We start from the raw sequence: 22,817 nt of genomic DNA, 5'->3' as shown, positions 1-22,817 counted from the left end.
AGCAATTTCTTACTTGACACATCCCCAAAGGCAAGGGAATTAAAAGCAAAAATGAAATATTGGGACCTCATGAAGATAAAAAGCTTCTGCACAGCAAAGGAAACAACCAACAAAACTAAAAGGCAACCAACGGAATGGGAAAAGATATTTACAAATGACATATTGGACAAAGGGCTAGTATCCAAATCTATAAAGAGCTCACCAAACTCCACACCCAAAAAACAAATAATCCAGTGAAGAAATGGGCAGAAAACATGAATAGACACTTCTGTAAGGAAGACATCCAGATGGCCAACAGGCACATGAAAAGATGCTCAACGTCGCTCCTTATCAGGGAAATACAAATCAAAACCACACTCAGATATCATCTCACACCAGTCAGAGTGGCTAAAATGAACAAATCAGAAGACTGTAGATGCTGGAGAGGATGTGGAGAAACGGGAACCCTCTTGCACTGTTGGTGGGAATGCAAATTGGTGCAGCCACTCTGGAAAACAGTGTGGAGGTTCCTCAAAAAATTAAAAATAGACCTACCCTATGACCCAGCAGTAGCACTGCTAGGAATTTACCCAAGGGATACAGGAGTACTGATGCATAGTGGCACTTGTACCCCAATGTTTATAGCAGCACTCTCAACAATAGCCAAATTGTGGAAAGAGCCTAAGTGTCCATCAACTGATGAATGGATAAAGAAATTGTGATTTATATACACAGTGGAATACTACGTGGCAATGAGAAAGAATGAAATACGGCACTTTGTAGCAACGTGGATGGAACTGGAGAAAGTTATGCTAAGTGAAATAAGCCATACAGAGAAAGACAGATACCATATGTTTTCAGTCTTATGTGGATCCTAAGAAACTTAACAGAAAACCATGGGCGGGGGGGGGGGGAAGGAAAAAAAAAGAGGTTAGAGTGGGAGAGAGCGAAAGCATAAGAGACTCTTAAAAACTGAGAACAAACTGAGGGTTGATGGGGGGTGGGAGGGAGGGGAGAGGAGGTGATGGGTTTTGAAGAGGGCATCTTTTGGGATGAGCACTGGGTGGTGTATGGAAACCAATTTGACAGTAAATTTCATATATTAAAAAAAAATAAAAATATGGTTCTTGCCCTTAGGGGATTTGTAGTGTAATTTTGATTAAAGATATATAAGCAAGATATTATGTAAGGCGACCATCACATCCTTTACATCTTGTCTCCTTAAGAAATGTAAACAAAATTCAAATCCACTTTTTTGTGCATTGCAGTCATGTGTCTGGAGTCATCTGGAGAAAATAGCTTCCTGTAGCATTACTGTTGCCTGTCAGCTAGAAGCTCAGACATTTGTTTCTTCTCCCACCCCCTACTCCAGAGAAGTATGGAGATGAAAACTTCCTGAAGATGTTGTAAGAAACTGTCTGTAGAAGTTCTAGCACCCAAGTGGTGGCTGGCCTATTTGTGCCTCAGGGAGAGAAAGCTGCTCAGTAAAAAGATACACTACACATCCCTTAGGGATCATTAGACCTGTTCCCTCCTCACCAGCTGGGGTGACGGCTCCCTCCTTGCCTTCTGTCCAGGGAGTTGTGGTTTTCTACACCACAGTGGAAGCTCCCTAAGGACAGGGCCTCTCCTGGGTTTAAGTGCAGGACTCTCAGCCCCAGTGCATGTGGGAATGACTAGGGAGCTTTCAAAAAAACGTAGATGTCTGGGTTCACCCCCAGAGATTCTGGTACAGTTGGAGTGGTCTCTGAGCAGCTGTTGGAAAAACAAACAAACAAACAAACAAACAAACAAACAAACCATCCCAGATGAGTACAGCATGCCTTTGGGTTGAGAAGCACTGAGTTGGTGGTTACATTTATCTGAAAGGGTGAATCACAGAGAGTCTCTCTTGTAGACACTCAGGAATTTTTTTGAATGGAGAAAAGCACATCACAAAATTTATATCAGAGGCCTACCCTGACTTTAGGCTCTTTTCCTATAATGGGACTGCTCACAGTCTTTGCAGAGAGGAGTGGTTATTTCAAGTGCTGGTCACAGCTGGCCTATAACAGTCTTCCCTGTGGGCATAGCTAGGTCTCAGGGGCCAGAGCATTGGGGGCATTGATTCCCCGAGCCCTGGGATTCATTGGTCTTGCTCCAGTATCTTGTCACTAAAGACCCTCTATTAAATGGGCCTCATTCCCTCACGATACCTCTCTTGGCTGCAGCCTCTTTTGCCCCATAGTCCTGCCAGGACTGGGTTACCAGCCCCAGGCTCAATGCCTCAAATCAGTGTTCTTCCCTCCTGCCACTGCATCAGTGAATACTTATTGCCTGAAGTATCTTTTCTCTATCTTGAGCATGTGTTCTCTCCTCCAGGCTCATTATGAGGATGTATGGCACCGGGGGCAGCGCACCCATTTGATTCATAGGGCCAGGTCCTCTTTTGCTCGAGTCTGTACCAGGATCCCCAACCCATTCATTGCTTTTCCTACAATCTCTATATTTTGTGTTTTGCACCAGTCTGCAATGATCCCTTCTTCCTGTCTGTGTTTTTGAAAGACTAAAACCTACAACTAGAGTGTGCATTAGAAGCCTACTGAGTGAGCTCCAAGCAACCTTGTTTACCTGCTTATTTCTGACTTTTAGGTTTTGGGGACCATGTCTGTCCACAGGCTCATTAGGATTCTAAGCAAGTGTTACTTCAATGTTAGGTGGGCAATTTGAGGCCGTTCTGTTAATCCAGAGAAGGGACTCCAAGATGGACAAAGAAAAACGGTTTTATTTGATAGCTCAGGGGAAAGGGTTGAGGAAGCTGCCAAGTGATGGAGGCATCAGGTTGGGATGGAAATGATTTAAGGCTAACTGTAGTCATTCACTTGTTCCTCTTTTTTTCGTTTTCATTTCATGTTTTGACTCTTGTATTACTATCATCAAGTCCTCCTGTTTACTTTCCATTTTCATCTTTGTTTCTCTTGCAAGTTGTTGTGTCTGATTTGCCAGAGAGAGCTCCTCTGTCCTGAGCCCTCACAGACTTCTTACCAGCCCCCACCCCATTCCCCTGGCTGTACATCCTCTGGTTTTCCCCTTGACCTCATCCCTAACTTGCTCCTGCCTCCTCCGGTGGTGCCTTGGTTGATCTCATCCTGCCTTCTCTCCTTCCTTTTTAAAGAGTTCTACTCCCCTTTGGCATAAACACTCTATCTTTTGTTGTTACTAATAATTCTTCTTTTTTATCTTTGGGAAAATACAATAGTGTCTATCATGCCATATCAGAAAGAGATAGCCAGAGTAGACTTTGCCTTTGTTTAAGACAACATCGATGGGTTATTTTTTGATGCTCATTTCATCTTCAGGTGGGAGATTTTATTCCCATTTTACAGGTGAGGATATAAAGACTAAAAGAAGTTCAGTAGGTTAGCCAAGAGCAAGCATGGTAAATGGTAAAACTTGGGATGTCTCATGCCAGAGCCTTCACTCTGCTGTTAAACACCGAACCTTCCAGCTGGAAGAGGACCAACGTGTTGTGTTGCTGGGCCTGAGGGATGGATTTAACGGTCTTGAAGTTCCTCCCATGTTGGCACTCATGGGATGCTCTGCGATTATGTAGGATAGTGAGCCCTTTTTCCATGGGGTTGATTTTGCTGATAACACTCTAAATTATATTCTCCTAGAGATGATTCAGTATCAATTCTGAGACTATGGACAGTCATGGTGGGAGTGTGGCAAATTATGGTTGGGTACCAGTGCCTTTTGTGTTGTGTTATTGCATGAATCAGCAGAGTGGACTTCTCACAGTTAAGATTCTCGATGTTTTGTTTCTTTACAGAGCCTGTGTCATCTTGGGGGTGATCTTCCTTCTGTCATCCATATGCATAGTGGTCAAAGCCATCCATGACCTCTCAACTAGGCTGCTCCCAGAAGTGGTAAGGTCCTTCTTCCTTAACAATTTTTCCTGGAGGTACCAGCCTCCTATGTTACCTCTTACAAAGGATTTACTGGGGAAAGTTGGGCAGGTGGAGAGAGAATAAACAATGTTTTAGGAGTGTAGAAGAATTCATTGAAGAATGTGAATGATTTGGCAGAGAGAAGCCCTGGGCAAGACGAAAAAACTTCACAAAGTTGAGGTGGTTCTGGGTTCTGTGTCTCTCTCCTTAGATTTTTTGACTATTTTTAGAGCAATACGTCTCTTATGTAAGAAGAAATGGGATGATGCTTGTATAGCAGAGTGATCCAATCTGTGCCCTTTGTCTATTCAGTGGTTATTGTAATAAGAATTATTTTTCTCTTTTGCATCTCACACAAATCCATTCACATTGGATTTTTCTGGCGCAACTGACATTTGGATGCAGAAACTGGAGGATGCAATTTCATATTAAAGTCTCTTTGACTGCTTTGTTCTTTGGGTGAGAGTCATTACCTGCAGTGTGATTCTCGCCCCCCTCTCTTAGTAATGCTGAAAAAAAAATCTTTTATAGTCTCCTATCGGGTTATCTTCATAGAGAGCAGCTGGCTTACTTACCAAGAGACGAATATGCTGCCATTACAGTGATTCTCTCTTTAAAAGTCACATAGTGATTTAAATGCAAAGATATGGGCTTTTCTCTTAAGATGGAGTTTGATTTGAGTTTGGCTACATGCACCATCTTAGACAAGGCCTAAATTCTTAGAACTTTCATTTCACTTTTAGAAAAATATATGTTAATTCTTTCTGGAGTGAGGTATTGCTTGTGTTTATGGGGAAGATTAAAATGAATGGGGCATCTCACTGCATTTAGGAGAGAAATGACACTGGCTGCCTGAACTTGCTACCCACCTCCCACAACTGAAATTGAGATCAGAGCCATCCTTTGGTAACTCACCATAGCTGTACCTTTGCAAGGACCCTCCTTGTCTTTCTCTTGCTAGTGGAACTCTCTTTACCTGGGAACAGTCTCATATCATGTAGTGAAAATACTCCTAAGGGAAGAAGGTCACCAACTGAAACTGCACACCAAGATATAAATGTCTGATGGCCTGTCCCATGTGGGCTTCAGAGAGGGCGAAGAGGTCCATGATTTTGCACAAGACTGGACCTGTCCTTGGAGAAGTCACACCCACTGCATCATTTATCAGTTCTGGTGTGGGATTTAAGAATCAGACCCATTTATGGGCAACTCATCAGAACTCTAAGAAAAGAATAAGGTGGTTTTATTGTTTTGTTTTACGAGTTCAGCATTATGGAAAGATAACAGAGGCAGCAAGAAGGCCTTCTTGTCATCAGCTGAGTGGCACATGGTGGGGGGGGTCAGGTGGTAGCTGACTGTGTTTCAGTCCCAAGTCTTTGGGTTCCCACTTACTGCTCTGGAAGTTTGGGGAAGCCAGCAGGCCATAGCCAGACCCCTGACCCCTGGCCTGCAGTAATTCAGCATGAGTATTTGTCCACATCTGAATTAGGAGGTGTAATCAAATGCTCACAGAAGCCAGTCCTGAACGCAGGAGAAGCTCTAGTGTAACCAGTGGTCCATGGGGACAAAAGTGTGCCTGGAGGAAAGGCCTGCCCTCTAGCGGTGCTGTGCAGACTTGCTGTGCAGGTGTGTGGCCCCGGGGATGTCAAGCCTTCCAAGTCTTCCAGACAGTGGAAGCCTGTGTTTAATGTGAAATAAATGGACAACTCATTAAATGTTTTTGAAAACCCTGGTTGGGAGTGGGTGGACAATTTCATGAAGGCCAAATAAAGTATGCCTGTGGTGGTTGAAACCAGGAAACTGGTCCTCAGGGCCATGATGTCATGAATTTAGGTCCAAGTTACAGCCTCATCCTTGCCCTCAACTGCATATCTGCCTTTTTTTCCCCTTAGGGTGGTGGGGGGGAGGGAGGGAGAGGGCACAAGTGAATGAGGGGCAGAGAGAGGGGTGGGAGAGAGAGAAGTGGCACTCACCCGAAGCAGGGTTCCAGTTCACCCAAAGCAGGGCTCGAGCTCACCTGGTGCAGGGCTTGAACTCACAGACCATGAGATCATGACCTGAGCTTAAGTCAGATGATTGACTGAGCCACCCAGGCACCCCAGAACAGCCTTTTAAAAAAAAATTAGGGGCACCTGGGTGGTTCAGTCAGTTGAGTGTCTGACTTTGACTCAGGTCATGATCTCACAGTTTGTAGGTTTGAGCCCCACATGGGACTCTGTGCTGACACTCTGTGTCTCCCTCTCTCTGCCCATGCCCTGCTCATGCTCTGTCTCTCAAAAATGAATACACATTAAAAAAATTTAATTCCAGTGTAGTTAATATATCGTGTTAGTTTCAGGTGTACAATGTAGTAATTTAATAATCCTATACATTTCTCAGTGCTCATCATAAGTGTACTCTTTAATCCCTTTCTCATTTCATCCATTCCCCCACCCACCTCCCTTCTGGTAACCATGAATGTGTTCTCTATAGTTAAGAGTCTGTTTTTGGGTTTGTCTCTTCTTTTGTCTCTTTTTTTCCCTTTTTCCATTTGTTTTGTTTCTTAAATTCCACATATGAGTGAAATCATATGGTATTTGTCTTTCTTGTACTGGCTTATTTCACTTAGCATTATGCTCTCTAGCTCCATCCATGTTGTTGCAAATGACAAGACTTCATTCTTTTCTATGGATAAATAATATTCCATTGTATATATATACCACATCTTCTCTATCCATTCATCTATTAAAAATTTTTTAATGCTTTTATTTATTTTTTTGAGAGAGAGCACGCACGAGCGAGCACAAGCAGGTGAGGGGAAGAGAGAGAGGGAGACACAGAATTAGAAGCAGGCTCCAGGCTCTGAGCTGTCAGTACAGAGCCCAACATGGGGCTCGAACTCGTGAACCGCGAGATCATGACCTGAGCTGAAGTCGGACGCTTAACTGACTGAGCCACCCAGGCACCCCTGTATCCATTCATCTATTGATGGACACTTGGAGGAAATCTTCTGCGCTGTGGGTGGAAATGCAAACTGGTGCAGCCCCTGATGAAAAGAGTATGGAGGTTCCTCAAAATATTAAAAAAAAATACCCTACTATGCAGTAATAACACTGCTGGGTTTTTACCCGAAGAATACAAAAACACTAATCCGAATGGATATATGTACCCCTCTGTTTATTGTAGCATTATTTATAATAGCCAATCAATGGAAGCAGAACTACCTTTTTAGGTGTGATTTCTATCAGGTTGTTTTGACTGTGGGTTTGTCAGAAGCAGCATTTTCCCTACCCCAGGCCTGATCCCTGGTGGCTATTTTACTTTCTTTCTTTTTTTTCCTAATGTTTATTTATTTTTTGAGAGAGATACATATACACATGTGTGTGCATACATGTGTGTGTGCATACATGTATATGTGCACAGAAGAGGGGCAGAGGGGGACAGAGAGAGAGAATCTTTTTTTTTTTTTAAATATAATTTATTGTCAACTAACATACAGTGTATACGGTGTGCTCTTGGCTTCAAGAGTAGGTTCCCATGATTCATCACTTCCATACAACACCCAGTACTCATCCAAACAAGTGCCCTCCTCATTGCCCATCACCCATTTCCCCCTCTCCTCCACTTCCCTCAATTTGTTCTCTGTATTTGTCTCTTTTGGTTTGCCTCCCTCTCTGTTTGAAACTATTTTTCCCCTCCTTTCCTTCCCCCTTGGTCTTCTGTTAAGTTTCTCAAATTCGACCCTGAGTGACAACATATGATACCTGTCTTGCTCTGACTGACTTATTTCACTTAGCATAGTACCCTCCTGCTCCATACACATTGTTACAAATGGCAAGATTTCATTCTTTCTCATTGCCAAGTATTATTCCATTCTATATATAAAACTCATCTTCTTTAGTTGCTGGACTTTAGTTCTTTAGTTGATGGACATTGGGTTCTTTCCATAACTTGGCTATTGTTGATAGTACTGCTTATAAACGTTAGGGTACATGTGCCCCTACGAATCAGCACTCCTGTATCCTTTGGATAAATTTCTAGTAGTGCTATTGCCAGGTTGTAGGGTAATTCTATTTTTAACTCTTTGAGGAACCTCCACACTGTTTTCCAGAGCAGCTGCACCAGTTTGCTTTCCCACCAACCATGCACGAAGGTTCCCGTTTCTCCACATCCTTGCCAACATCTGTTGTTTCCTGAGTTGTTAATTTTAGCCACTCTGACCAGTGTGAGGTGGTATCTCAGTGTGGTTTTGAATTGTATTTCCATGATGATGAGTGCTATTGAGCATCTTTTCATGTGTCTGTTGGCCAAGGGGTTGTCTTCTTTGGAAAAGTGTACATTCATGTCTTCTGACCATTTCTTCATTGGATTGTTTTTCAGGTGTTGAGATTGTAAGTTCTTTATAGATTTTGGATACTAACCCTTTATCCGATATGCCATTTGCAAATATCTTCTCTCATTCTGCTGTTTGCCTTTTAGTTTTGTTGATTGTTTCCTTTGCAGTGTAGAAGGTTTTTATCTTGATGAGGTCCCGGTAGTTCATTTTTGCTTTTATTTCCCTTGCCTTCAGAGACATGTCAGGTAAGAAGTTGCTGCAGCTTAGGTCAAAGAGGTTGTTGCCTGCTTTCTACTCTAGGTTTTTGGTGGTTTCCTGTCTCACATTTAAGTCTTTCATCCATTTTGAGTTTATTTTTGTGTATGGTGTAAGAGAGTGGTCCAGTTTCATTCTTCTGCATGTTGCTGTCCAGTTCTCCCAGCACAATTTGCTAAAGAGACTGTCTTTATTCCATTGGATATTCTTTTTTTGCTTTGTCAAAGATTAGTTGGCCATACATTTGTGGTCCAACACTAAGTTCTCTATTCTATTCCACTGGTATATGTGTCTGTTTTTATACCAATACCATACTGTCTTGATGATTACATCTTTGTAGTAGAGGCTAAATTCTGGGATTGTGATGCCTCCTGCTTTCGTTTTCTTTTTCAACATTACTTTGGCTGTTTGGGGTCTTTTGCATTTCCATACAAATTTTAGGATTGTTTGTTCCAGCTCTGAGAAGAATGCTGGTGCAATTTTTATTGGGATTGCATTGAATGTGTAGATTGCTTTGGGTAGTATTAACAATATTTATTCTTCCAATCCATGAACATGGAATGTTTTTTCCATTTCTTTGTGCCTTCTTCAATTTCTTTTGTAAGTTTTCTGTAGTTTTCAGCATATAGATCTTTTACATCTTTGGTTAGGTTTATTCCTAGGTATTTTATGGTTTGTGGTGCAGTTATAAGTGAGGTCACTTTCTTGATTTCTCTTTCTGTTCATTATAGGTGTGTAGAAATGCAACAAATTTCTGTACATTGATTTTGTACCCTGCGACTTTGGTGATCATATATCAGTTCTAGCAGTTGTTCGGTAGAGGCCATATAGAGTATGTCATCTGCAAAAAGTGAAAGTTTGATTTCTTCTTTGCTAGTTTGGATGCCTTTTATTTCATTTTGTTGTCTGAATGCTGATGCTAGGACTTCCAACGCTGTGTTAAACAACAGTGGTGAGAGTGGACACCCCTGTCATGTTCCTGATCCCAGGGGAAAGCTCTCAGTTTTTGCCTATTGAGGATATTAGCTGTAGGCCTTTCATATATGATTTTTATATGATTTTTACCATATGTTCCTTCTATCCTGACTTTCCTGAGAGTTTTTATTTAGAAAGGATGCTGTATTTTGTCAAAGACTTTTTCTGCATCTATTGACAGGATCATATGGTTCTTATCCTTTCTTCTATTAATGTGATGTGTCACATTGATTGATTTGTGAATATTGAATCAGCCCTGCAGCCCACAAATGAATCCCACTTGATCATGGTGAATAATTCTTTTAATATACTGTTGAATTTGATTTGCTAGTATCTTGTTGAGAAGTTTTGCATCTGTGTTCATCAGGGATATTGGCCTATAATTCTCCTTTTTTGTGGGGTCTCCATCTGGTTTGGGAATCAAGGTAATGCTGGCTTTATAGATTGAGTCCAGAAGCTTTCCTTCCATTTCTGTTTTTTGGAACAGCTTGAGAAGGATAGGTATTAACTCTGCTTTAAATGTCTGGTAGAATTACCCTGGGAAGCCATCTGGCCCAGGACTCTTATTTATTTGGAGATTTTTGGTAACTGATTCAATTTCTTCACTAGTTATGGGTCTTTTCAGATTTTCTATTTCTTCCCATTTGAGTTTTGGTAGTGTGTGGATGTCTAGGAATTTGTCCATTTCTTCCGGGTTGTCCAGCTTGTTGGCATATAATTTTTCATAGTATTCTCTAATAATTGTTTGTATTTCTGTGGTGTAGGTTGTGAGCTCTCCTCTTTCATTTCATGATTTAGCTATTTGGGTTCTGTCTATTTTCTTTTTGAGAAGTCTGGCTAGGGGTGTATCAATTTTGTTTATTCTTTCAAAAAACCAGCTGTTAGATCCATTGATCGGTTACACTGGTGTTTGTTTTTGTTTTTTGGATTCTATATTGTTTATTTCTGCTCTAATCTTTATTATTTCTCTTCTTCTGCTGGCTTTGGGGTTTCTTTGCTGTTCTTCTTCTAGTTCCTTTATGTATGTGGTTAGGTTTTGTATTTGGTATTTTTCTTGTTTCTTGAGATAGGCCTGGATTGCAATGTATTTTACTCTTTAGACTGCCTTTGTTGCATCCCACCGAGTTTGGACTGTTCTGTTTTCATTTTCATTTGCTTCCATATATTTTTTAATTGCTTCATTAATTACCTGGTTGACATATTCATTCTTTTTTTTTTTTTAATTTTTTTTTCAACGTTTTTTATTTTTTTTTGGGACAGAGAGAGACAGAGCATGAACGGGGGAGGGGCAGAGAGAGAGGGAGACACAGAATCGGAAACAGGCTCCAGGCTCCGAGCCATCAGCCCAGAGCCCGACGCGGGGCTCGAACTCACGGACCGCGAGATCGTGACCTGGCTGAAGTCGGACGCTTAACCGACTGCGCCACCCAGGCGCCCCTGACATATTCATTCTTTAGTAGGATGTTCTCTCACCTCCATGCATTTGGAGGCTTTCCAAATTTTTCCTTGTGGTTGATTTCAAGTTTCATAGGATTGTGATCTGAAAATATGCACGATATTATCTCAATTCTTTTATATTTATTGAGGGCTGTTTGTGATCCAGTATATGATCTGTCTAGAATATTCCATGTGCGCTCAAGAAGAATGTGTATTCTGCTGCTTTTGGATGAAAAGTTCCGAATATATCTGTCAAGTCCATCTGGTTTAGTGTATCATCAAGGCCATTGTTTCCTTGTTGATTTTTCTGGCTAGATGATCTGTCCGTTGTTGTAAGTGGGGCATTAAAGTCCCCTGCAGTTACCATATTCTTATCAATAAGATTGCTTATATTTGTGATTACTTGATTTATATATTTGGGTGTTCCAAATTGGATGCATAAACATTTACAATTGTTAGCTCTTCTTGATGGTTAGATCCCCAATTATATCATCATGACCTTCTTTGTCTCTTGTTACAGTCTTTAGTTTAAAATTTAGTTTATCTGATGTAAGTATGGCTACTCCAGCTTTCTTTTGAGTTCCAGTAGCATGATAGATAGTTCTCCATCCCCTCACTTTAAATCTGAGGGTGTCCTCAGGTCTAAAATGCTTTCAACAATATCTAAATCAAGGAAAGAGCCAAAATATCCATCAAATGATGAATGGATAAAGAAGATGTGGTTTGTATATAGAATGGAATACTACTTGGAAATGAGAAAGAATGAAATCCTGCCATTTGCAACAGTGTGGATGGAGCTGGAGGGTATTATGCTAAGTGAAATAAGTCAGTCAGTGAAAGACAGATATTATATGTTTTCACTCATGTGTGTAACTTGAGAAACTTAACAGAAGACCTTGGGAGAAGGGAAGGAGGAAACATAGTTTCAAACACAGAAGGAGGCAAACCCATAAGAGACTCTTAAACACTGAGAACAAACTGAGGGTTAATGGGGGGGGGGGACAGGGGAGAGGGGGAAAATGGGTGATGGACATTGAGGAGGGTACTTGCTGGGATGAGCACTGGCTGTTGTATGTAAATGACAAATCACGGGAATCTACCCCCAAAACCAAGAGCACACTGTACACACTGTCTGTTAGCCAATTTGACAATAAATTATATTTAAAAAAACTGTAAATGTAAAATGAAAATGTAAAAAGAAAACCGAAAAAAATGAGTCTCTTGTAGACAGCATATAATGGATCTTAATTTTTTATCCATTCTGATACCCTATGTCTTTTTATAGGGGCATTTAGTCCATTTCCTTTCGGAGTTATTATTGAAAGATATGGATTTAGTGTCACTGTGTTATCTGTAGGTTTCACACTTGTGGTTATATCTCTGGTCCTTTGTAATCTTTGCAGCATTCCACTCACAGAGTCCCCTTTAGGATCTCCTGCAGGGCTGGTTTAGTGGTCATGAACTCCTTCAGTTTTTGTTTGTCTGGGAAAGCCTTTATCTCTCCTTCTATTCTGAATGACAGCCTTGTGGATAAAGGATTCTTGGCTGCATATTTTTCCTATTCAGTGCATTGAATGTGTCCTGCCACTTCCTACTGGCCTGCCAGGTTTGAGTGGACAGGTCTGCTACTACCCTTATGTAGTAAGGTAATACTCTTGTAGGTTAAGGCCCATTTGTCTCTAGCTGCTTCAGAATTCTCTCTTTATCTCTGTATTTTGCCAGTTTCACTATGACATGCCGTGGTGAAGACCTATTTTTGTTGAGTCTGAAGGGAGTTCTGTGTGCCTCCTGGATTTGGATGTCTGCTTCCTCCCCCAGATTAGGGAAGTTCTCAGCTATAATTTGTTCAAGTAAACCTTCTGCCCCTGTGTCTCTCTCTCTCTCTCTCTCTCTCTTTCTTTCTTTCTTTCTTTCTCTCTCTCTTTCTCTCTCTCTCTCTCTCTCTCCCCCCCTCCCCCTCCCTCTTGCTCTCTCTCCCCCTCTCTCCCTCTCCCTCCCTCCCCTTTCCCCCACCTCTCTCTTTCTCATCTTAAGCAGGCTCCATGCTCAGTGCAGAGCCTGACCCATGACTCAGTCCAACCACCATGGGACTATGACCTGATCCAAAATCGAGAGTCGGACAGTCAACCAACTGAGCCACCCAGGCACATCAATGACTTTCTTTTTAATGTAGCTGCACAATTCTCAGAGTGAGAATAATTGCAAGAATGTGTAAGCTTTGACTAAGAAAGCTATGCAATTAAGAATTTCCCAACTATGAAGTATAGTGACTGAACTGTGGCTGTGTCGCTGGGCCCTCAGCGTCGTGCTGGAGAAGCCAGACCAGTGGGCTCTCCAGGGGCCCCAGCACAGGAATCTGTGCCTTCGACTGCAAGGGCTTCATGACTAAATGGTGCAGTCTGTCCTGCACAACCTGCACATGACCACATAGGATCCTTAATGAAACAGATTCCAAAATAACCTTCTCAGACACTCTACCTGAACTGTGCTTCTAGAAATCGGGAGAATGGGCAGTGCCTCGAGTGTAGTAGTTGTCTTGTGTCTTCGGGTTGCTTTGAAAAGAACATCACCTTCTTACCGTTTTTACCCCCAGCATGCCCTGCTTATGTTGAGAAGGGACAGTGAAGGGACAGTGGTGTGTTTCTCCTTTTTGGTAGATGTGGGGGCTCTGAAGCTGAAGTGATCTCCTTGAGGTGGTCAGCGGCAGAGCCTAGGCTTGAACCTTTGTCTCCTAGTTCATAGCTGTCTTGGCTGCTGGTACTCTGGGGCTACTATGGTCCTGTTGTTCTTTGGCTTTTCAGGTCTGGCCCTCCTGAGCTCTTATACTGAGAGGGGCTTCTGCTAGGGCTGTCTTGGAAGGGGAGGTCCAGGCCCCCAGCAAGTCCCATCTCTAGCCTTTCTGGCGACTCCTGCTACCTCCACACTTCACCATTCTCTGTCCAGATTATTTGCCTCTTGAAAACCCCATAGGCAGGTTAGCCAAGAAGCGATGCAGAATGCTGTGGGACAAATATGGAATGAGAGAGCCATGGGATGCATGGAACCACATGGAAGGAAGCGCTTTAGGGGAGCTGCTTAGCATGGCAGAAGGTATGTGGGTGTGGCAGGCTGACCTGTTGGAGGTGTGGGCCCCTCTTGGCCTGTCCTTACCCATGAGACCAGTTGCTTAGCCTCCCTGACCCTTTCTCATTTGTAAACTGGAGATAATACTCATGTCAGAGGTTTAGGATAAGATCAAATGAGCCATTTATTTAAAATAACAGTCATTAGAAGACAGTGCTACTGTTGAGGCTGCTGCTCCCAACATTCTGATTTTTGGTGTTTCCGAATCACTGATCAAAGTCACCCTGAGTTGTGACCTGAGATAACCACAGACTTGGTCCCTCAGTCCCCTGGCTGGATGGAGCTGGTGGTGTTTTCTCTGAGATTAGGGGGCCATAGCTAATCTTGGGCCAGTCTTTGGGAGAACACTCAACACATTGTGGGAAGACCTGGCCTCCAAGCCTACCTCCCAACTGATCAGATTTGTGACTGTTAGTAAATCATGTCTCTTCTATGAGCAAGACTCTCATCTGTGTAGATGGGCATCAGGCCACCTACTCCACCAGAAAGAAATGTTACAATGAATGTGAAAATGCTCTCTAAGCTGTTGTGCTTCACAAAAGAAAGAGTGTATCTTGGTTCTGATTCTAAGGCCATAGCAGTCCCATCCTTGCTTATGAGCTTCTCAGTGTCCTGTTTAGTTGGACTGGCTCATTGCTTCTTCTGCCTGTAGTGGACCAAGACTTCTTCACCCTGAGCTCCTAGCTATTGTCTGGGTCCAATCTCCTTAAGTGGTCATGTGGCAGTAATAGTGATTACAATTGTAATTAAAATAGCTACAGATTGGTGATAAATAATATATGGCTATGTGTTGATAATAATAATCATACCATTTGAATGTCTGCTAGTCCCCAGACCTTCTGTCTAGGCACTGAGGATTCAAAGTCAAGTAGCACTAGTGGCTAGAGTTTTTTCATTGCTCTGCAAAGCCCTTGACTTCTTATAGGAGCTGGATTTTGCTCCCAGGGAATTCACAGTTGGAGAAAGCCCCATCTACTGATACATTCAGTTTATGGTGATAAGGGTTGCGATAGAAACAATCATGTGAGAATACAGTGAATGCTTCCATATTAAGCCTAGAGGTGGAGGAGGTGTGTTGGGGCTTTCTTGGAGGCCATATAACATCTGAGGAAGAGCGGGAATTGGCAAGGTGGGCTTTTGCAGAGAAGGGGGTAGGGTGAAGTCTAGGGGGAGGAGGCTGTTATAGGCATAGCAGTGGCAGCAGGAGCCTGTGTTCATGTTTCTCCCCCACCCCCCTCTGTCTCTTCTCTGTTTCCTTTGTGCACCAGTGTCTCTGGGTAGGAGGAAGGAATTGAGAGAGAAAAATGCAAAGAAGGAGGAGGCAAAGGAAGAAGGGAAAAATAACTTTGTGTTATAAGTCAGAAATGTTTGCTTAGCATAATTTTGATTCTTCCTTTAGTAGCAAGGTTGTCCTTCAAGTCTCCTTGACTATCTGTCTACTAAGTTCTTGTCTCAGATGCCAGCTTACCCACCAGAACAAAGGAACTTCTAGCAATGAAAGTGAACCCCTTTAAGCTCTCATTTTCTTGCTCTGTTTCATCTCCAGTCCTTGCTGAATGTGAAGGCAGCCCCTGGCATAGTGGCCATCTTCTTGCATTGGTGTATCTGTTCAACAAGTATCTCCCACACTTGAAGGTTGGGCTGGCTCTGCAGAAGGTCCGTGGTGTTCCCGCAGGAGCCGCAGGTGGGATTCCACTCTTAGGAGCAAAACCAGAGATAAACCTCTCGTAAAGGACATTTCAGGATTGTACTTGCAAGGTTACAGCCAAGAATGTGCCCAAGGATTTTCCTACCTGTGGAAGTGACTGATTCTTGAATTCATAGGCTTTTGATTTGTAGGATTTGATACTGTTCCCAGCTCAGGTTGCATAATGCTGTAGGCTCCTCCTTGTGCAGTAATCTGTACTGACTGTGAAGTGTTTAGCATTCAGCACTGCACTATAGCTTGGCTTGGTAGGAGTTATTTCTAGGCTCTTAAGCCGCAATTACTATGCTCTCAGAGAGTCTCTACCTTATGCAGAGGGTGGAGACAAGTTGACAAGTCTCCTTCCCACACCTCTGTTGTCAGTTTCCTTTCTTCCTACCCTTCCTCTCAAGACCTCTCCCCTTCCCACACTTAACCCTTTGAGCTCCCTCCTTGCCCACCTCCTTGGAAATCTCATTTCTACCCTCATTCCTTCTCTTTCTGGCCTCTTTAGTCACTCCCTGCCTTCTTACCCAGGCATTTTCTCTCTAGCCCTTTTTCCCCCCACCTCCCTTCAGCCTGTGCTGTTCTTGAAAGTGCTCTATCTGAAAACACTCACCCCTCCCTTCCCATTCTTCTTGTCACCTCAGTTTCAAACCCTGCCTCCCCTCAGCCTGCACTTGGCAGTCTTACAAGCCCATTCATTATAGTGTCCTTTTTGAGACAAAAAAAAACCCTGTTGAACAGAAGGAAATGAGGAAGAAAGGTGGGGCAAGCATAAAGGTTTGGGGCCAGGTAAGTGGCTTCACAGAGGTGCTGCCCACCAGTCAGCTTGCCAGCCTCAGGTTGCCTGAGGCAAGTGCCTCATTCATGGGAGTGAGTTTTTAACGGTTCCTTCAGCTGTGAGTGAGTACTCTGGGGCAGTGTAGTCTTGTGGCTAAGGATGTGGGAACTAAAGTCAGGGACATAGGTCCCAACTCTGCCACCTTTTAACTAGAACTATCTGGGCAGGTTGTTTATCCTTTCTCTGCCTCAGTTTCTTTATTTTTTAATGTTTATTTATTTTTGAGAGAGAATCAATGGGGGATGGGCAAAGAGAGGAGAACAGAGGATTTGAAGCAGGCTCTGTGCTGACAGCAGAGAGCCCGATATGGGGCTTGAACTCACGAACTGTGAGATCATGACCTGAGCCGAAGTTGGATGCTTAACCGACTGAGCCACCCATTCATCCCAGTTTCTTTGTTTTTAAAATAGAATTAATAATGGTACTCTCTTTGTAAGACTGTTAAGAAAACAAAAAGATGTAGGTAATGTACTTAGCATATAACTATTGAATAAATGTTGGCTGATACTGCTGTTGGACCAGAGAAGAAGTTTCTAAGGAAGCGGGTGGACCTTTAGTTCTGTAATTTCTGGATCTGCCATCAGCAATAGACAGATCATCTTCAGTATGACATGCTCTCAAGCATAACTCTGATTTGTATTATCTCATACTTAAAACACACACACACACACACACACACACACACACACACACACACACACACACTCAAGGTCTTTGAGATCCCTTCTGCCAATATCTCCTCAGCACTGCAAAAAGAAAGGCAGAAATTTGTGGTGTCAGACATCACTATTGTCCCAGGCTTGTTACCTCAAACAGAATAATTCCATTACCTCGGCAAGACTGACCTCTTCATTCATCCTATAGCCAGGGGCCTACAGACTTCTACACAGAAGAAACTAAGCACGGATGAAAGCAGATTCTTATTGGCTTGAATGAGTTCAAGGAGAATAAAGAGTCCAAAAATAGATCCACACATATCTGGTTAACTGGTTTTCGACAAAGGTGTTAAGGCAATTCAATGGAGGAAAGGAAAGTTTTGTCAGTAAATGTTTCTGGAGCAACTAGGTAGCCATATGGACAAAAATGGACACCAGCCTTTATATAGAAATTAACTCAAAATGGATCATAATCCTCAATGTAAAATCTAAAACTCCAAAGCTTCCAAAAGAAAACAAAGGAGGACATCTTTGCAGTCTTGGGACAGGCAAAGTTTCTTAGGTATGGCATGAAGAGCATGAACCATTGAAATAAAAAAAAAATTGAAAATTGGAATTTATCAAAATAAAAAACCTTGGCTCTTCCAAGATGCCATTAAGAAAAGGACCAGACAGCACAGATAACACACATGTATATCAGACAAAAGACTTCTATCCAGAATATATAAAGAAGAGCTGATGATAATAAGATCAACAACCCAGTAAGGGAATCCTCCCTTCCATTTCGTCTTTCTCCATGAAGTCTTTATGTCCGGTAGTGAAAGTTTGTTCTCCATAAGGACTTTATACATTTTTATTAAGATTATTCCTTGATATTTTGTGAGCTTTGTTGCTATTTTAAGGGTTAATACTTCTTTCACTTCTATATTATTACTGAATTAACACTAATGATATTTGGATATTGATCTTGTTAACCTATAACCTTGCTAGGTTTTGTTTTGTTTTATCAGTTGATTATTTTGAACAACAAAATAAGAAGTTTTATTTGAACAACAGCTCCTCTCTCCTTTCCAATTCTAATATTTCTCTTTTTTTCTTATTTATTGGCCAAGGTCTTCAATACAATATTAAATAGTTTGCTGCTGATTTTGGAGTGACTATTCAATTTCTTGTTTGCTAAGAGTACTTTTTTTTTTTTTTTAACCACAAATAGATGCTGAATTTTGAGTGCGATTTCTGTATGTACTGAGATAATTATTTTCCATTAAGAGGTTAATATTTTTAATTAATCAATATTCTAATATTGAGGCATCCTTGAATTCTTGAAACAAACCCTATTCATCCAGAAAGTATTATTCTTTTAATTCATTGGTCATTTTTGCTTACTATTTCATTTAGGATTTTTTCGTCTTTGCTCATAAGTGACATTAGTCTAAAGACCCTGTCCTTGTGTACCACATATAATGAGTTCTGTAGCTTTTCTGTTCTTTTTCTGTGCTTTGGAGTACTGGTTATACTGTAGAAATTATTTGTTCCTTAAGTTTTAGTAGAACTTACCTGCCAAGTGGAGCCTATTGCCTTTTGGAGAGGCAGTAAAGTACATCCTCTGTTAAGATAGTGATTTCTAGAGCCAGACTGCCTCTGTGCATTAGCTGTGAGATGTGGACAAGTTATCTCACTGCTTTGGCTCCAGTTTTCTCCTCTGTAAAATATGTATAATAAACACAATATTAGTACCTATCCCATAGAGTTGTAAGAATCAGCCCAGTTAATTCATGTAAAAAGCATTTTAAAAAGTATTCAGCACTTTGTTCTATTATTATCATCACCACTATTCCTGATTTTTTTCCCCCTGCTGCCTCAAACATTTTTATAGTTTATAGTTTTGGAACAATTTTCAAAATTCATTTTTCTAGAAAATTCCCCATTTTATCTAGGCTTTCAAATTTATTGCATTGAATTTGCTCATATTATTTGCAAAAGATTTTTTTAAAAACCTTAAATCCATCTGTACTTATGTGCCTTATTTTATTGCTAATGTTTATTTGTGCTGTTGCTTTTTGTTTTTTAAGCCAGCTTACCAAAAGTTTATTCATCTTTTTAGAAAACCTGCATTTGATTTCATGGATCACGCTGATTTGCTTTCTACTTCATTAAGCTCTCATCTTTAGTAGTTCCTGCTATTTTGTTCACACTTGGTTTTTGGGGGCGGGTAAGTAAGTTTTATGTTTTTTATTTTTCCTTTTTAATTTTTGCTGTTGGCATTTCATTTTCCCCCGTTTTGTTTTCAGACTAAGAGAGGGACAAAATAGACATTTATGGAAGGTGAAGCAAAAACACTTTGCACAGAAGTGTGTTCTGCACATTGTATCTTTTAGGCGCTGGGCAAGTTTTAGATTCTGACCTCACCTACACTCTGCCAGATAAGGACCTCTGATGGACCCCTGATATATATATTATATATTACATATTATATATTAAATATTATATGTATATAAATATACATATTAAATATTATATATTACATATTAAATATTAAATATTATTATATTATGTATTATGTATTATATATTATGTATTATATATTATATATTATATAATATGTATATTAAAGCTTTTGTTTCTTTTTGAGAGACAGCGAGGGTAGGAGAGGGGCAGAGAGAGAGAGAATCCCAAGCAGGCTTAGTGCTGTTAGTGTAGAGCCTGATGTGGGACTCGAACTCACAAACCACGAGATAACGACCTGAGCCAAAATCAAGAATCAGATGCTTAACCGATTGAGCCACCCAGGTGTCCTGAAAGCCTGATATTTATACATGTGAAAAACAATTCAGATTCTCTGGTGACTGAACCACAGTGAGAGCTCTTGGGGTAACCGACTAACAGAGCAGGGCAGGAGTGTAAGTGTGTTACCCAGTGTGATGTCAGGTTTCCGTGTTGAACATCGTGTACAGCTGCTAGGCTGTAGTCTCCAGTTATTCAGTCAAACAATACTCAGGTGTTGCTGGGAAGGAATTTCATGGAAGTGATTAATGTCTGTAATCAGTTGACTTTAAGTAAAGGAGATGATCCTCAGTAATCTGGGTGGGCTTGATGCAGTCAGTTGAAAGACTTTAAGAGCAGAGAGGAGGCTTCCCTGAGGAAGAAGCAACTCTCCCTGTGGAGAGCAGCTTCAGCTGGTGCCTGTGTTCCAGCCTGCCCTTCCGGCCAGTTGGCCCCCTGGATCTTGGACTTGCCTTGCCTGTCCCCACAGTCATACAAGTCATCTCCTTGCAGTACCTCTCTTAATATGGGTACCCTGCTGGTTCTCTTTCTCTGACTAATATACTCACAAATTACTGCCCTGAAGTATTTTCTTTATATTGAGTTTTGATTTTTATCCAAGTAGTGCATGTTTATAGTTTAAATTACCATTTATTCTACAGGAGTCATTAAAAAAAAATCACCCCCTTTCTAGAAGCAGCCATTTATAACTTTCAACCTCCACTTCTCTAAGCAGCATGCATATGTTGCTACTTTTTGCTTTGTCAGTTACAGGCATGCTTTCTTGACTTCTTACTCTGGTGGGCTCTTTAAGCATCCCTCATTACCTCCCAGTGTATTTGCATTGGCATTTTGATTAGATCAACACTCCATATTATTATGAGGATTGTAAATATTATTTGTAGTTGAGCCTACATGGCTTTACTTTTTTCTTTTATTTTTTTCTTTCTTGCATTACACTGTGTGTTCCCTGATGCTAGCAAATGACATGTAATATAAATTACACACACACACACACACACACACACACACACACACACACATATGTGCACATTCTGGGTCAGCTCCACAGTTGTTATCTTGGGATCTCATTCACTGTAATCCTGGGTTGTAGCTTACTGGATCCCATGTTGTTGTCTTTCATGGCATGCTCCACTGTTGGGGAGGAGCTTATCCTTAAGTAGCTTTCTAAGAACAGATAGAAGGAAGGCAACATTTTTTGAGACTTAAAATGTCTGAAACTGTTGCTGTCCTAGCCTCACACTATTTGGTAGGTTTCCTGGATGGAAGTGAGTTTCTGAAGCTCCACTGTCTTCTAGTATTTCTAGTGTTGCTTTTTAGAAATTTAATGCTATTTAATAACCTGCTTTTGTTGTTGTTTTTGTTGTGGTCCCTCTAGAAGGCAAGATCTTCCATTCGTCCTCAGTGTTCTGGCTTTCCCAAAGGCTGGCTATCTGATTATATTTAAGAAAAATGTATTTATGATTGTATGGGGGTGAGACTTCTCAAATATGATCTTAATGCTAGAGCGGGAGATTTTAACCTAGTTTTTGGGTTCATGGATGGTATTTAGAGGATCCATGAACTTCGGTTGGGAAGAAATCATGTCTTCTTTTGCATTTACCCTTTATCTGAAATTTAGCCTTTTCTTCCATCATAAAATTAGGCAATAAACCACAGCTGGTAATATTAGAGTCCTTGTAACTTTGTCACCAATGAAAATCAGATCTTGTTTGTCTAAGACTAGTTTTGGCAGATATCTCAAAATATTTTTTGTGCTTATCACAAAATAACTGTTCTTAATTGATCTGTTTTTATATTTTGCGATTTAATACATTAATTTAGAAGCACCTATTAAAGCACAGTTTTTTATATCTTACTAGATGTATGCTACTATAATTTGTTTCTAAGTCTACATATTTTATTATTTTATTCTATGCACTTAAAGTCATTTTCTCTATTCTGTGGGTTACTCAACTTTGTGGGGTAGTAGGTAAATTACCTTAACATCTCTTTTCAATGCAGTAATAACCCCTGCCTCCAGCGGAACCTGGCGTGCCCAGTGTGAAGAGCCTTTGTTTTGCTCTCTGCAGTGCATATGCTTTATTGCTTATTGGGGAACTGTACCAACACACTTAGCAGTGGGGGAGGGGGCCCAGGCCTCTTAGGGACATTGTCAGTTAATCTCACCCCCCCCCCACCCCCGCCTTTTAGTCCTACCTCTTTCACTGCTGTTGGAGTAGCACCTAGTGGCATTGATTCCTGAGCTTTCAGGAGTTCTGATATGTTCTCGCCCTTACCACCTGCTCTAAGATTCCACCATTTTTTGCACCTTCTGGCAGGTACAACTCTTTTGTCTACTTTCCCAACTGACATAGTTTTGTGGCTATTGTCCTTGGGGTTTATGCTTAAAAAAAAAAAAGAAAAGAAAAAAGAAAAGAAAAATCCCTGTGCTTCCATTTAGTAGTTCTTAGAAAACCTGTATGTTTGTGACTATTTCAGTATCTTCAGGTGGAATCTCTTCTGATTTTTAAGGCATTGTCAATGTTCTTAGCATTGTGAATTGTTTGTTCTTTTCCTTTTATTTCATCAACCTTGAAAGTCAGGGCCATCAGGCAACTTTACAGGAAGACTGTCCTATATATCTACGTGTAGTAGAATTTAGGTCAGACAGCTAGGGGTTTGAATACCTTCTGTATTACTGACCAGCTGTGTGACCCGACCCTAGGCGGGTTACTTAGCCTTTTTGTTTGTAGTCATAATTTCTACATAGCAGGAATCTTGAAATGTTTATGTTTAAAATGAGATTAAATTGTCTATTAAGGCTTTGGAAAAAAGCCTTGTCTGTAATGGGCAT

At 41.2% G+C, this 22,817-nt stretch overlaps 1 protein-coding gene across 2 annotated transcripts in view; it reads left to right on the top strand.

Moving 5' to 3' along the window:
- Positions 1-22,817, top strand: part of TMEM163 (transmembrane protein 163) — a 252,230-nt gene that overhangs the window by 199,832 nt on the left and 29,581 nt on the right. For both annotated transcript variants that reach the window (XM_086715214.1, XM_086715213.1), the window contains exon 5: positions 3,791-3,887. In XM_086715214.1, the coding sequence (XP_086571340.1) occupies positions 3,791-3,887 (97 nt within the window). The remainder of the gene's footprint in view (positions 1-3,790; positions 3,888-22,817) is intronic.

This window comes from Puma concolor, chromosome C1 (genome assembly GCF_028749965.1).
Source record: "Puma concolor isolate L17-30 chromosome C1, mPumCon1.1.hap2, whole genome shotgun sequence".
In the NCBI taxonomy this organism is placed as follows: domain Eukaryota; kingdom Metazoa; phylum Chordata; class Mammalia; order Carnivora; family Felidae; genus Puma; species Puma concolor.
Note: the sequence above shows the minus strand (reverse complement) of the source record. Positions and strands in the feature narration are given on the sequence as shown.